The sequence below is a fragment of the Rhincodon typus genome, chromosome 20 (genome assembly GCF_021869965.1).
Source record: "Rhincodon typus isolate 14 chromosome 20, sRhiTyp1.1, whole genome shotgun sequence".
Classification (NCBI taxonomy): domain Eukaryota; kingdom Metazoa; phylum Chordata; class Chondrichthyes; order Orectolobiformes; family Rhincodontidae; genus Rhincodon; species Rhincodon typus.
The window spans coordinates 48,592,715-48,608,892 of NC_063351.1; the positions used below are offsets into that span (position 1 = coordinate 48,592,715).

At 41.9% G+C, this 16,178-nt stretch overlaps 1 protein-coding gene across 1 annotated transcript in view; it reads left to right on the forward strand.

Annotated features, from left to right (window-relative positions):
• Positions 1 to 5,387: 5,387 nt before the first annotated feature.
• The window catches only part of cfap58 (cilia and flagella associated protein 58), a 169,144-nt gene continuing 158,353 nt past the window's right edge, over positions 5,388 to 16,178 (forward strand). The window contains exon 1 of the mRNA XM_048608992.1: positions 5,388 to 5,672. Within this exon, the coding sequence (XP_048464949.1) occupies positions 5,412 to 5,672 (261 nt within the window). The 5' untranslated portion in view covers positions 5,388 to 5,411. The remainder of the gene's footprint in view (positions 5,673 to 16,178) is intronic.

Below are 16,178 nucleotides of genomic sequence, written 5' to 3' on the forward strand. Positions count from 1 at the left end.
CCCCCAAGTTTTTATCAATAGTCTGAACAAAAGCAGAAGTTTACACTAAGCTGACAATTATGTTAAAAGTGACAATTAGCAACATAATTGTATGCTGGAAGAGGCTGGAGAGGTTGAATGATCTGCATCTATTGTTTTATTCCTATCTTCTGTAACTTATTCTAAGTGGGTTTGGGTCTGGTGAAGGAATAATTATGTTTTACCAACTTCACCGTTTTTTCCCCACTTGTAGCTGGTATTTGTCCAGTTTATCTGTAAAATGATAGGGCTCATTGGGTTACATGCTGAACAATTGTAAAATAAGTTATTTCAATATTACTTTTCATTTCATAGAATCCCTACATTGTGGAAACAGGCCCTTCGGCCCAACAAATCCATACCGATTCTCAGAACATCCCACCCAGACTGCGAAGAACGTTGCAATGACATAAATGGTGTTCTTGTGCATCATAACAGCACTTGCATGCGATCCTATTGTGATGCCACATAGTTCTTGTAAATCTTGAAGTAAAATCAAGTTTTCCAAATACCAGTTTATGAATGAGCCACCTAATTTACAATATCTTGTGAATAAGCTTCCTTGAACATTGAGTTGATAAATGCATTGCCCGCTATGGGGTATTGTGTCATTGAGAGCAGGGAAGAAAGCGCTACCATTCTCAGCAGTTGGAGATAGTGAGAACTGCCGATGCTGGAGTCGTAGATAACACAGTGTGGAGCTGGAGGAACACGTCAGGCCAGGCAGCATCCTGCTCCTCTGATGCTTCCTGGCTTGCTGTGTTCCTCCAGCTCCACACTATTTACAACTGCTGTTACAGTGTTGGATTATCAGTGCCTGCATGTTCATTTTCTCTTTTATATTGCAGAAGTGCTTTTTTTCTGCCACCAAATCACCTGTATTATTTTTAGCCTTTATCCATCACCACTAAATCAGCTGTGTTTCCAATGAGTTATCAATTTACATGAAAAGCCTGTCGAAGGTGAGCAATCCCAGCATGTTTCATTGCGAACATCAAATCAAAAACCTGGTACTTGTTGGCCAGCTGTGATGGCCATAGTTAACTAGCCTGATAAAACAGGTTGTCTGTCTTGTGGAAGATGAGTGACAACTTGGCCAAAGTGCAGGATGGAACAATAAACTAGAATAAAACCTTCAGCTGAAAAAGGGGAAAAAAGTCAGAAAACCAAACATTCCCCTGGGGCATATATGCCTTCATAAAAAGTGAGCATTATGTTCCTTTTAAGCGTTTCTGTAAATAAGTTTTATGACAATTATTGTCCTCTTCCAATAAATGTGGAACATGCTATCTCCTAGTTTTTCAAAATTATATATAAATTGATTTTTTTTTATTGTTACCAAGGCTATTTTGTTACACAAAGTCTTTAAATATTTTCACATTGAATCTGTGCTTTATGAAAATACAATATTACAATATAATAAACACCAAATACATTATCCTGCCATGTCCTGTGAGTATGAATTGCATTGCCGCTAATTTCAACCACTTGTTAACCATGAAGTTTTTGCTATGAGGTGACAAAATGTTAGAACAATTACTGTTATGGATAATTTTAAATCACATTCTGCTAACTTTCTATTTTGAACTGTTGAGTTGCATCAAGCAGGAATGAAAGACAGTAGTCACCAAGCTTATCCCCCACCCAGTTGGTTAAAAAAGGCTGTCAATCTTCAATACTGTTTTGGAACATCTTTTGCTTAAACCCTCATGATGACATGGTTGTTCTTTGTTGCTTGTAAATTTGACCATTCCAATGCTCTCCTGGTGAGGCTCCCATTCTCCCCCTTCTCATAGCCTAACTTGTGTCAAGTCCCATTCACCTATCACCCCAGTGCCCATTAACCTACACTGGTTCCCAGACCAGTAAGTTCTCAATTTTAAAACTTCCATTCTTGTTTTTAAAGCCTTTTTTGATCTCGCCACCAGCCTTACAACTCTTCAAGATCTCTGTCCTTCCGCAATTCAGGCCTCTTTCATATAAAAAAAGTCTTTTGTTCATCTTTCCTAACAACCAGATTTCTTGCTGTGTCTTACCATACTCACCTTATCAATGACCTATTTCACTCTCATTGCATTCTTCCTGTCCTATTCTGTCCCTGTCTTACCATGTGCTGTTCCTGGAACCACTTTAACCCACTCAGAAAGTATTTACTGAAAGACCAGCATCCTTTTCCCTGTGCCATCTTTAAAAGTCCATTGTACATATGGACAAATACTGTCAGTTTGGAGCTGCCCTGCACGGTTCCTGGCATTTGCCCTGGATGTGGCAGACAGAGGGAAATTGGTGCCTCGCTTTACAGACAGAGACCTGGGGAACCTACTGAATGGGCTGGTGTAAAACCAGGATGTCCTCATCCCTCAGGACCAGACATGGAGACCACGGCACCGGACCATGTCAGCCTGGTCTGAGAATGCCACTCATGTCAGTGCAGTTGCAGCTGTCTGGGGAGGAAAGCACAGCACTGTATGAAAAAGATCAATGATCTACTCCACTCCATCAGCATAAATACCAACATCTTGCCTTTGATAACTCCCACTCACTCTATCTCTGCTATTGCACCCACCTCCCACCAAGGCTCATGCTCTTCCACTCACGCTATTGCTTGCAAAATCTTCCCTCACTCACTGTCATCCACTCCAACACCTGACACCTCTAACCCTGCACGCCCTATACGCCATCCACTCACTAGCTCAGGACGCTTCCCCATCTACACCAAAACTAAAAACTTTTCCACCCACTTTCATCTCCTGTAATACCTGCCTGTCTCTTTTTCCAGGAGGAAAACAGTCCCCAGTAGGGCAGAAGACTCAAGATGGATGGCTGGCTGCCTGACATTTAGTTCTTTACCCCTTAGGTGGAGAACATCCTGATTCTGAATGTGCTAAATACCTGCCTGACCAAGTCCAAGTCGCTGGACTGGTATTAGATACTGCCCTTGACTTACTGTCCTGCTGAACAAGGTCTATCTCCCTTGACTGACAACCACACCAAGCTTCCTGGCTTTGTGTCTGTGCTACATGGCAAAGCAAGACAGAAGGAACAGGAGCCTGGTATCTCTGGCTGAGAGGGTAAAACAAGGCAGGGATGCTGTGAGCTCGTGCAGGCTCAAAGTGAATGAGCACTAAGAAAGTAAACATAGGGCCCAGAGATAAAGCAAAGAAGTGCAGATGGTGGAGATCTGAAGCAAAAACAGAAATTGCTTCAGAATCTCAGCAGGTCTGGCAGCATTTGTGGGGAGAAAGCAGAGTTAAAATTTTGAGTCCAGTGACCCTTCATCTGAACTCATGAGGGTTCTTAGATGCTGGCACATGTTACATTCCAATGTCTGTGAACATAGGTTGCATATGACCAGTGCCCTGAGACTTTGAATCTTGTGGAAGTCCTTTGGTGAGAATGGCAAGCTGAACTCGCCACGTACCCACACTGATACTCTTGACTTTTAACTTGTTCGGCGCATTTGGTAAGGTGCAAAGCTGAATATTTATGAGGTGAGTTGTGCTGTTGATAAAGTGTTTAACAAACAGTTATTCTCTAAACTGGCAACTTGCTGCTGTCTCAATTGAAACTTGCCTCACAGCTCAGCAAATGCATAAAAGATACAATGAGGTGCTCCTGATGTTGGAATGGGTCATGTTTCACTTCTTGCCTGATTTTGTCCCCAGTCTTGCCATAGCCCACACTGGTCCGGCTCTCAGAAGATTTCACCCTATTTTCCTCTTCCTCTGCAAGTGCTGCCCAATATTTCCAGCATTTTCTGATTTTACATCTAAGATCCTCTTTTGCGTGTTTGTGTCAAATTGTATTTATAGATTCATAGAGTCATACAGCATGGAAACAGACCCTTCAGTCCAACTTGTCCATGCCGACCAAGTTTCCCAAATTAAATTAGTTCGTTAAGGTTTTTGCAAAGATTTGTAGCTCGGGTTGTGGGTGAGGTTGTTGACTTGCTCACCGAGCTGGCTTGTTCTCGTTCAGACGTTTCATGACCATGCTAGGTGACATCATCAGTGAAGCCTCCTATGAAGCGATGTTGTTCTACTCCGCTTGGAAGCAAGTTGGACACAACTTCCAATGAACTATGTATCTGAGCTCCTACGTCTCTCTGTTCGACAACACTCCTATGGCCCTATCATTAACTGTGTATGTCCTTTTCTTGTTCATCTTACCAAAATGCAACACCTTTTGTTTATCCAAATTAAACTCCATCTGTCACTCCATGGCCTATTGGCCCAATTGATCAAGACCCCTTTGTAATCTTAGATAATCTTCTTCACTGTCCACTATATCACCAATTTTGGTGTCATCCACAAACTTACTAACCATGCTTCCTCTATTCTCATCCAAACCCTTTTGAATAAATGACGAACAGTGGACCCAGCACTTATTCCTGCAGAACACCCTGATCAGTTTCCTTCAGTTTGAAAAACAGCCCTCCACCATCACCCTCTGTCTCCTACTGTTAAGCCAATTTTGTATCCAATTGGCAAGCTCTTTCTGAATCCTATGTGATCTAACTTTACTAACCAGTCCACCATGCAGAACCTTGTCAAAGTCTTTATTAACGTCCATGTAGACAATGTCTGCCGCTTTGTCCTCATCTATTTTCTTAGCTACATCCTCAAAAAACTCAATCAAGTTTGTGAGACATGATTTCCCACACACGAAACCATACTGACGATCCCAAATCAGCCCTTGCCTCTCCAAATGCATGTAAATCCTTTCCCTCAGAATCCCTTCCAACAACCCACCCACCACTGATGTCAGACTCATTGGTCTACAGTTCCCAGGCTTCTCCTTGCAGCCTTTCTTAAATAAAGGCACAACATCAGTCACCGTCCAGTCTTCTGGCACCTCATCCATGGCTGTAGATGACACAATAATGCTTCTGAGTGTGTTTTTGACTTTTTACATCATTAATGATGATATATCAATGTAAGTTGTTGTTGGCATAAGTGACGGTGTGAGAACAGTCCATGCCATCAGTCCTTCATTTACTAGTGCCAAAAAAAGTGAATTAGGAAAAGGGATATGAGCATATATTTTAAAATTTGTTTACTCAATACCTGCAATCAAAAGTAAAACAAAGCAATATACATACATTTTTTGATGGCATTAATAAGTTGGCTTATTTGTAATGTTGATCTAGAGGTTATCCATACATTGTACAATGGAACTTTTTTCCTGTGAGCATTCAATTTCTGAAGCAAACTTTTGAAACAAAGATTATAAATGCATTCCAAGAGACACTTAGATTTGCTGCTGACTGGAGAAGTGACTAAAATGGCAGATCACTTCTCGACCCTTTTTAATGCACGTGTGTACCTGTGATTAATTTATCCCTCCCCCTTTCTCCTCATTATCTTTTGCAGGATAAATCAGATAAAGGAATCATGGAGGACCATGCCTTTGAGGCGCTTGAACGGGACTTTGAAGAAGTCCTTTCTGAACTTATGGGAGAAAAGGGACTTGAAAAGTTTCGCACTGAGTATGAAAAGCTGCATCGCGCCCTCAAAAAATCCCATGAAAATGAGATACGCCTGATGGCAAAATGCAAGGACCTCAATGCCGAGATTGTTGCAAATTCAACAAAGGTGACAACTGCCCTGAAGCTCTCGCAAGATGACCAGTCAACTATAGATTCCCTAAAGCAGGTGAGGTTTGTGACAGTTCTATTTGTTCGGGCTGCGCTGATTTGCTTGTGAAATGGTCTCCAGCATTTCCCAGTAAACACGTCTCAAAATTTCAAAGTTTGGATAGGGATTGACAGGTGCACAAACAAACCCATAAGCGGCTCAGTTACATTATGTTTCAAAGATAACAAGGTGTAGAGCTGGACGAACACAGCAGGCCAAGCAGCATCATAGGAGCAGGATGCTGCTTGGTCTGCTGTGTTCATCCAGCTCTACACCTTGTTATCTCAGATTTTCCATCATCTGCAGTTCCTACTATCTTTTATATTTCAAAGGTGATGTTTCAATGGGCTAACAGAATACTCAAAGCATTTGGAATTTAAATTACGCATTTATCATCATTCCTGCTGGTTCCACCTACTGTACACTAAAGTCACCATAGCCCTACCAGACCACAGGGCTGCTCTCATTAGAGAAGGATGATTGCTGATGGCATAACCTGATGGTTACCACATCTCAGCATGCAGGAAGAGGCTGAGAAGGAGAGTCTTTCATGGTAACTTCAGCTGGTGCGGGAATTGAACCCACACTGTTGGCATCATTCTGCATTGCAAACCAGTCCACTGAGTGGACACTATTGTTCATGTTTAACCATGTGACTGTTAGCTGCGTACTTCAAAGTAACTCATCCATTTCAGAGTAGGTGATGACCTAGTGGGTATTATCTGGACGAATAATCCAGAGCCCTAGGTAATGTTCTGGGAACCCCGCCATGTCAAATGGTAGCGTTTAAACTTTTTAAAAACATAAATCTGGAATTAAGTTTCTAAAGATGACTCTTACGCCATTGTCGGGATGTGTCACTAATGTGCTTTTGGGAAGGAAAACTGCCATCCTTATCCAGTCTTGCCTACACGTGACTCCAGTCCACAGCAATGTGGTTGACACTTAACTGGTGCACTTAATGCAATGAGCAATAAATGCTGTCCTAGCTGGTGATATCCATGTCCTGTGAAAGAATAAAAAAAAGTGGAGAGGGAAATATCTAGAAAACCTAAATTTGGGTTGCATTGTTTTTACGTGAATAAATAATGATGAGCAGGCATCACGGTAACGAAAGAGGAAAGCTTGTGATTAGTAAGGAAGAGCATCATTTTCTCATTTTGTTTATCCATGTACTTTGTTTCTATTATGGCATTGTCTTTAGAAGCACAGTTATTGATGGAAATGAACCTGTGCAAGTATTTCCATGGGGTTGAGGTCTATTTGAACTGGATTTTTCAAATAGCTGACCTGGTTGGTTGAGGCTTTGTCTAATTCTGGCTCCTTAATTTCTCCTACTTTGCTAATATATCTCACTTTGTATTTTCTACATTGTTGGAATGTGTCACAAACATGAAATCCACCACTAGAAACCTGAAGCTAATGAGCAAATCAGTCTTATCCACGAATCCACTATTGCGGCTTATGACTTACTGCTGCTGTTCCAGGCAGATTTATTTACCAGCATTTCCTTACTTGGTGTGCAAAATATTTTTAATATTTCCAGTCAATATCGATAGCTCTCCATCTTATCATAGACTCATAGAGCCATACAGTATGGAAACAGACCCTTTGGTCCAACTCACCCATGCCGACCAAATTTCCCAAACTAAACTAGTTCAATTTGCCTGTGCTTGGACCATAACCCTCTAAACCTTTCCTATTCATGTGCCTGTCCAAATGTCTTTTAAATGTTATAGTTGTAACTGCAGCTACCACTTCCTCTGGCAGTTCATTCCACATATGACCCTCCCTCTGTGTGAAAAAGTTACTCCTCAGGTCTGTTTTAAATCTTTTCTCCTTTCATCTTGAAATTATGCCCTCTAGTTTTGAATTCCCTCCCCCCACTCTATCCTAGGGAACAGACCTTTGCTGTTCACCTTATCCATGCTCCTCAGGATTTTATAAACCTCCATAAAGTCACTCCTTAAATGAAAAAAGACAAGAAATTCCCATCAAGTGCTTCAGACTCGACTCATCCAGATGGGGTAGGTACTCCATGTACACGATTGAAAGATCTCTCTTCCCTAATTACGCATTCTCCATGATAAAAATCTAATTAAAAAGATAAATAGGTAAAAATCCCAAACTTGAGTTACAAAAATGCAAAGCTTGTCTTTGGCTTCCCCAGCAATGAAGTAAACTCTAGAAATCTCACCCTCAAGAGAGCACAGCAATGCCTGTATTTCCTCAGAAGGCTAAGGAAATTCGGCATGTTCTACAATGACACTTGACAATTTTTATAGAAGCGCCATAGAAAGCATCCTATTTGGGTGCATCACAGCTTGGTATGGCAATTTCTCTGCCCAAGACCGCAGGATATTACAGAGAGTTGTGAATGCAGTCCAGTTCATCGTGAAAACCAGCCTTTCTTCCACTGACTCCATCTACACTTTTTGCTGCCTTGGGAAAGCATCCAACAAAATCAAAAAACCCTCCCACCCTGGTCCTACTCTCTTCCACCCTCTTCCATTGGGCAGAAGATAGAAAAGTTTGAAAACACATACTAACGGATTTAAGGACAGCTTCTTCCATGCTATTATCAGACTTTATGAATGGACCTTTCACATATTAGATTTGATCTTTCTCTGCACTTTCTGTGCAGCTGTAACACTATATTCTGCATTCTGTTCTGTTACCCTGGTACACTTATGAAAGTTATGATTTGTCTGGTTAGGATGCAAAACAATACTTTTCACTGTACATGTGACGCTAATAAATCAAATCATCAAATCGTCTTCTATTTTCTGTGTTCAAAGTGTCCTCTAGTTGCAGTTGACTTCAGAAACCCATATACATAGCACGTGCTCCCACATATTTTAGTAGCTTTCCCAGGTCAATGACTCTCTCAAAAAATCAATGCTTCCTCACATCTGACAAAATTACTGTGTATTTTATACTCATGTCTGTTGGGTCACCCATCACTTCCTGCTCAGAAAATCTATCCACCAGAGTGAGATCTATTAGCTCCATCATTTTAACATCTTTAACTATATTTATTGATATGAATATCATGGTCCCAACTGACCGTAATACCGGACAATTCAGATGCCAGATTGAAGCCTAGCTTGATGGATGCTTTTCTTAGTTTAGTTAATGTGCAGTCAGTTAGTGAAATAAGTCATTTGAGGATGCAGGGTGGCACAGTGGCACAGTGGCTCAGTGGTCAGCACTGCTGCCTCACAGCACCAGCGACCTGGGCTCAATCCCACCCTTGGGTGACTGTGTGGAGTTTGCACATGTTCTCTGCATGGGTTTCCTCTGGACATTCTGGTGTCCTCCCACAATCCAAAGATGCATGCTAAATTGCCCATAGTGTCTAGGGATGTGTAGATTAGATGGATTAGCCGTGGGAAATGCAGGGTTGCAGGGATAGGGTAGGGGAGGATGGGTCTGTGTTGGATGCTGTTCAGAAAGCCAGTGTGGACTTGTTGGGCCAAATGGCCTGTTTCCACACAGTAGGGATTCTTTGACCTTTAACAGCAGAGCTGAAGTTTATTACACAAACGATGAAAACAAATAAAGAATAAGTTATGAAGATATAGAACACAGTTAGAATGATCTTAAAATTTGCACCATAACATAGTTTCATCCTGTTGCCCAACATTATTGTTACAGAGATTCAACTCCAGAGAAACTGCCACTTTATATCAAACCTGTAAGTCTGACTTAGGGAGTCAAAAAAACTGCAGATGCTGGAATCCAAGTAGACAAACAGGAAGGTTCTAGAAGGGTAATACCCAAAATGTTGACTGCTCCTTTCCCCCAGATGCTGCCTGGCTTGCTGTGTTCTTCCAGCCTCCTGTCTGTCTACCTGTAAGTCTGACTTGACTGATTCCTCCTAGTTCCCTTACTGTGAACTGTGAAGTCTTCATACATGAATATTCGTAAAGCAGCATGCTTAGACTTTCTCAGCATTTAATTAGATGTAGATTTCTAACCAAGCATGCCTGGTTTTGAAGTATGACAAACTAATCTTTTACACCGAGTTAACTGTGCTTTCCCTGAACTGTCCTTTTCTCCCTTTGCCTTTCAAGAAGAGAGACTATATTTGCTTTTGACCCCAGTAAGGTTTCCTCTGGACTTCTTAAAAGCTTTCAGTCTCTAGTTTTTCTGAATTAAGATGAATCCCTGAACCAACAACGAACTAAAAAAAATTTTTTCCATCTGTCATAACCAACACACAGTAAAAGCAATTTTCCATTAACACTCCACAGGATCTCTCTCCTCTCACACAGCTTGGAAGAATTGTCTGACCTTTCTTTTTAATCCTTAACAAAAGTAACCATCCCCATGTTCTAAAATGATATAAAAAAATATCAGATAGTAGGAACTGCTGATGCTGGAGAATCTGAGATAACAAGGTGTAGAGCTGGATGAACACAGCAGGCCAAGCAGCATCAGAGGAGCAGGAAAGCTGACGTTTCGGGTCTGGACCCTTCTTCAGAAAAAAAATGCTCCTCTGATGCTGCTTGGCCTGCTGTGTTCATTCAGCTCTACACCTTGTTATAAAAAATATCAGATATCTTTCATCACATGAATGAAATCACATTTGTTTGAAATAAAAACATGGAGTATGAGAGAAACGCAGCAGATTTGGCGGTATCATTGGAAGAAGAGTTACCCATTCAGTACCTTATGCCTGTTCCACCGGTCAATGAGATTATATTGATCTGTGGCCTAATTCCAAGTAGCTGTCTTAAGCCCATATCCCCTAATACCTTTGCTGAACAATAATTTATCTATCTCGGATTTAAGTTTAACAACTCTTCCAGCATCCACTGCCATGGACGCGAAGTGTTTAGAAGTGCTTCCTAACAGCTCTCCTGAACAGTCTGGCCCCAGTTTTCAGACTATGCCCTTAGTTCTAGAATCCCCAACTGGTGGAAGTAGTTTATCTCTATCTACCCTGTCTTTTCCTGTTAATATCTTAAAGACTTTGATCAGATCACCCCTCAACCTTCTAAATTTTAGAGAAAACAGCCCTAGTTTGTACAATCTCCCCTCATAACCTAACACCCGAAGTCCAGGTATCATTCTTGTAAACATACGTTGTGCTCCCTCCAAGAACAATATATCTTTCCTAAGCTGTAGTGCCCAGATTTGCTCACAGTACTCCAAGTGCGGTCTAACCACGGTTTTGTATAACTGCAACATACCTTCTGCATCCTTGTACTTCTGCCCTTTTAATATAAAGGCCAGCATTCCATTCGCTTTCTTGATTGTTTTCTGTAACTATTCATGACATTTTAACAATATCTGCACCTGAATTCCCAAGTCTCTTTGTACATTTTATGGACCAGATTAAACGTTCTCAAAATGCATTAATAAGATAGCCTAGAGCCCAACATTTTCTTATTTATAAAGAGAAGTGGAAGGCATTGTGCTTCGGACACACCTCAATTAATCAGGCTACCAGTCTTGAATCAAAACATGTTTTATTCTTACACTGTAGTTGAAATTCAACAAAAGAAAGAAGAATTGGAATAACTTAACTCTATTTGAAAACTTAACAGATTAATAGATTATTTAACTACTAAACAGCAACAGATCCAGTATAGTAACATCCCACAAACAAACCCTTGGCAAAGAACAAAGAGACCTTGCCATGCAGATTCATAGTTCCTTGAAAGTGGAGTCACAGATGGGCAGGACAGTGAAGAAAGCGTTTGGTACGCTTGCCTTTATTGGTCAGTGCATTGAGTACAGGAGTTGGGAGGTCATATTGTGGCTGTACAGAACATTGGTTAGGCCACTTTTGGAATGCTGCATTTAATTCTGGTCTCCATGCTTTAAGAAAAATGTTGTGAAACCTGAAATGTTCAGAAAAGATTTACAAGGATGTTGCCAGGGTTGGAAGGTTTGAGGCATATGGAAAGGCTGAATAGGTTGGGGCTAAATTCCCTGGAGCATCGGAGGCTGAGAGATGACCTTATAGAAGTTTATAAAATCATGAGGGGCATGGATAGGGCGAATAGTCAAGTTATTTTCCTTGGGTTGGGGGTGTCCAAAACTAGAGGGCATAGGTTTAAGGTGAGAGGGGAAAGATTTAAAAGAGACCTGAGGGGTAACTTTTTCACACAGAAGGTAGTACACATATGGAATGAACTGCCAGAGGAAGTGGTGGAGGCTGGTACAATTACAGCATTTAAAAAGCATCTGGATAGGTGCATGAATAGGAAGGGTCTAGAGGGATATGGGCCAAATGCTGGCAAATGGGACTAGATTAAGTTGGGATGTCTGGTTGGCATGGACGAATTGGACCGAAGGGTCTGTTTCTGTGCTGAACATCTCTATGACTCTATAAATTCAGTAAAATAGTTTATCTCACATGCAATTCTAACAGTAGGAAGAGAACCCAAGCTTTTAGCTGTAACAGAAAGAGGAATAATAGCTTCCACATCCAGCTTCAAGACTCCACCAACTGCTGAAGGTTAAACTAACAATCCTGGTTCTGTGGCAGTTTGACCCCAGTCCTTTTTGCTTCTTTTAACAACCAAAGCTAGCTACATTGCTGGGCTCAGAGCATATGGCTCAGCTCCAACTTTATAGCATTTATTTTCAAATTATTTCAAAACATGACAGAACAAATCCTTCTTAAAGGCACATCTCGTGACAGACATCTACTGCATTTAACTTCGTGCCATTTAGAAAGTTCCCTAATCTATCCTTTTTCAGTTCATTGTAGATAACCTCCTATTACGCAGTAGTTGCATTCTTGTGTGACCTCATGCTATAGAGAATTGCCACAGAAAATTGCACTATAGTGAAATCGTTATAGAAAATTGCTATACTGTACAGAAGAAAGTTCACATTATCTAAACCGTGTCTGCTTTCATCAATGGCAACTACAGCCAATTTGTGTTAATGAAACACATGTTAGACCAGAAATACCCGTATATTGAACTCCATTTGCCACAGTTTTGTCTATCAACATCTCTTTGTAATTTAATGCTATCATCTACACTGTCTACAATGCCTAACTTTCTGTCATCAGAAAATTTGGATACATGACTTTCTAAGCCATTATTCATTGTTAATGAAAAATGTAAATAATTAAGGTCCTAACAGAGATCCTGTGGACGCCACTAGTTACATCATGGTCTCATCTGCTGACAGAGAAAAACAGAGTTAATGTTTTGAGTTGAACGTAAATTTTTTACAGCACTAAAGGAAAGTAGTAATGTGATGGGCTTTATGTCATCGAAAGTGAGAGGGGAGAGAAGGTCTGATATAAGGTAGAGGGTGGGAGGGATTAAATGACCATGATGTCACGAAACAAAAGGCAAAGGGAATGTAGAAAGAAACAAACATTTGTCCATTCAGAGGTAACAAGGTGTAGAGCTGGATGAACACAGCAGGCTAAGCAGCATCAGAGGAGCAGGAAAGCTGACGTTTTGGGTCTGGACCCTTCTTCAGAAGTGGGGGAGGAGCAGGGGATTCTGAAATAAATAGAGAGAGAGGAGGAGGCAGATGGAGGATGGATAAAGGAGCAGATAGGTGGAGAGGAGACAGACAGGTCAAAGAGGCGGGGATGGAGCCAGTAAAGGTGAGTGTAGGTGGGGAGTTAGGGTGGGGGTAGGTCAGTCCAGGGAAGACAGACAGGTCAAGGGGAGGGATGAGGCTGGTAGGTGGGGGTGTGGCTTGAGGTGGGAGGAGTGGATAGGTGGGAGGAAGGACGAACAGGTTAGGGAGACGGGGATGAGCTGGGCTGGTTTTGGGATGCGGTCGGGGGAGGGGAGATTTTGAAGCTTGTGAAGTCCTTGGACTTCATCCAGCTCTACACCTTGTTATCTCGAATTCTCCGGCATCGGCAGTTCCCACTGTCTCTGAATCATTTGTCCATTCAGCCTGACTGTGAATGCCAGAATAATGAACAGCTCCACCAAAAGCCGATGAAATGGGGTTTTGTCAGATATGGTGAGGGAATGGGAACACAGTATGACGATCACTGATATACAATGGGATCCCTTATTGTTTGTCGGTGTGATGCGAAGACATAGAAAATGAGAGCCAAACTGGTACATGAAAGAACAAAACAGAACCAAAAAAGAGGGGCAGACTTCATGGCCTGAAATTGCTGAACTCAATATTCAGTCTGGAAGGATGCAGAGTGACTAATCAGAAAATGAGGTTCTATTCCTCAAGCTTGCATTGGGCTTCATTGTAACATTGCAGTAGATTGCTGACAGGAATGACCATGAGAGCAAGGATTAAAATGGCAAGCGACTGGAAACTCAGGGTCATACTTAGAAACTGAAAGAAGGTGTTCTACCAGTCTGCATTTGCTCTGTCCAATGTAGAGGAGACTGCATGGTGAGGAATGAATATATAAAAATTTGCACGTAAATCAATCCATAACCTGGAATGACTTTTTAATGTCTCAGCCAGTGAAGAAAGAAAAGATAAAAGAGCAGGCAACATGCTTCCTGCAATTGCACGGGAAGAGGGGCTGAAATATTGGGTGATTGAGGAGTGGTCAAGGGTATCACCAAGACAATAGCAAATAGTCCCATATTATTGAGCCTGTTTTGATTATGAAGATTATTAAGGCTTGACATTGTCCTATTTCCCCTTTTGTCAGCATTCTCCAGGGTTTCAGTATCTCCTGCCCTACTTTTGAGAGCTAAAACCCGATATCATAGTTAAAAAGAAAAGATATAGTATAAACTAAGCATAGAATTCCTAGTTTTATATTGTACAGTGCAGGGAATAAACCATAATGCTTTACTTGTTTTCTTATGACCATACAATACTGTTTATGATCCTGAATGGTTTATCCACTATGTCCTACAGATCCCTCTTATATTTCAGAATCCTCCTTCTCTGATGAGTGAACATTACTTCCCAAATGCATTTATGCATGTGAAGGACATAGGCCCATTCTCTCAACTTAGATTATTTTGTTAATATACTTGATTTATGTTCCTTCAATACAACTTCTTTTCTCCTGTGAATATTTTTGTTTCATCAGCAAATACAACATAGTTTCTTCAATTTTTTTTCAGAAACATAAGAAAACATTGAGGAGACAAGAACTATGAGCTGCATTAAGCTCATTCATCTAGTCCTACAACTCATTCAATGAACATCCAATTGCATTTTGAACTCCACTAGATTATGTGAAACTTTCATTTCTCATTGGATTTTTAAAAATCAACAATATACTTTAAATTAAACTTTAGTGAATTTTCTTGTATGTTCTCTAGCCTATGAACCTTGAGGTAATATTGTGGATTCACTTACTCTACATCATTGAATATTTTATAGGCCTCAGTGAGATTTTCAGTTGCCCTTAAAACATAAGAACATAAGAACTAGGAGCAGGAGTAGATAATTTAAACCCTCGAGCCTGCTCTGCCATTTGACACATTCATAGCTGATCTCATCTCAGCCTCAACCCCACTTTCCTGCCTGCTCCCCAGTACCCTTCAACACATTACTGAATAAAAATCTGTCTATCAGTTAGGTTGTTTTTTGGGATAACAAGGTGTGGAGCTGGAAGAACAGAGCAGGCCAGGCAGCATCAGCGGAGCAGGGAAAGCTGACGTTTCGGGTCTGGACCCTTCTTCAGAAATGGGGAAGGGGAAGGGGCCTCTGAAATAAATAGAGAGAGGGGAGGCAATGATAGAAGGTGGATAGAGGAGCAGATAGGTGGAGAGAAGATGGACAGGTCAAGGAGGCGGGGATGAAGCCAGTAAATGTGAGTGTAGGTAGGGAGTTGGGATAGGGGTTTGTCAGTGAGGAGGGAGGGGTGGGTAGGTAGGTGGGAGGGAAGATAGACAAGTCAAGGAGGCGGGGATGAGGCGAGTAGAGGTGAGGTGAGTGTAGGTAGGAACTGGGGGTGGGGGTTGGTCAGTGAGGTGGGAGGAGCGGATAGGTGGGAGAAAAGACGGACAGGTCAATGGGGTGGGGACGAGAGGGAGGGCTGGTCTTGGGATGTGGTCGGGGGAGGGGAGATTTTGAAGCTTGTAAAGTTCACATTGAGACCATTGGGTTGTAGGGTTCCCAGGCGGAATATGAGGTGCTGTTCCTCCAGTTTTCTGGTGGCATCGTTGTGGCACTGGAGGAGGCCCAGGATGGACATGGAGTGAGGCGGGGGAGTTGAAGTGGTTTGCGACTGGGAGGTGCAGTTGTTTGTCACGAACTGAGCGTAGGTGCTCTACAAAGCGGTCTCCAAGCCTCCGCTTGTTGTTCCCGATGTAGAGGAGGCCACATCTGGAACAGCGGATATAGTGTACCACATTAGCAGATGTGCAGGTGAACATCTGTTTAATGTGGAAGGTTTTCTTGGGGCCTGGGGTGGGGGTGAGGGGGTAGGCATAGGGGCAGGTGTAGCACCTCCTGTGGTTGCAGGGAAAGGTGCCGGGGGTGGTGGGGCTAGTGGGGAATGTGGAGCGGACGAGGGAGTCGCGGAGAGAGCGGTCCCTATGGAAGGCAGATAAGGATGGGGAGGGAAATATATCCTTAGTAGTGGGGTCAGAT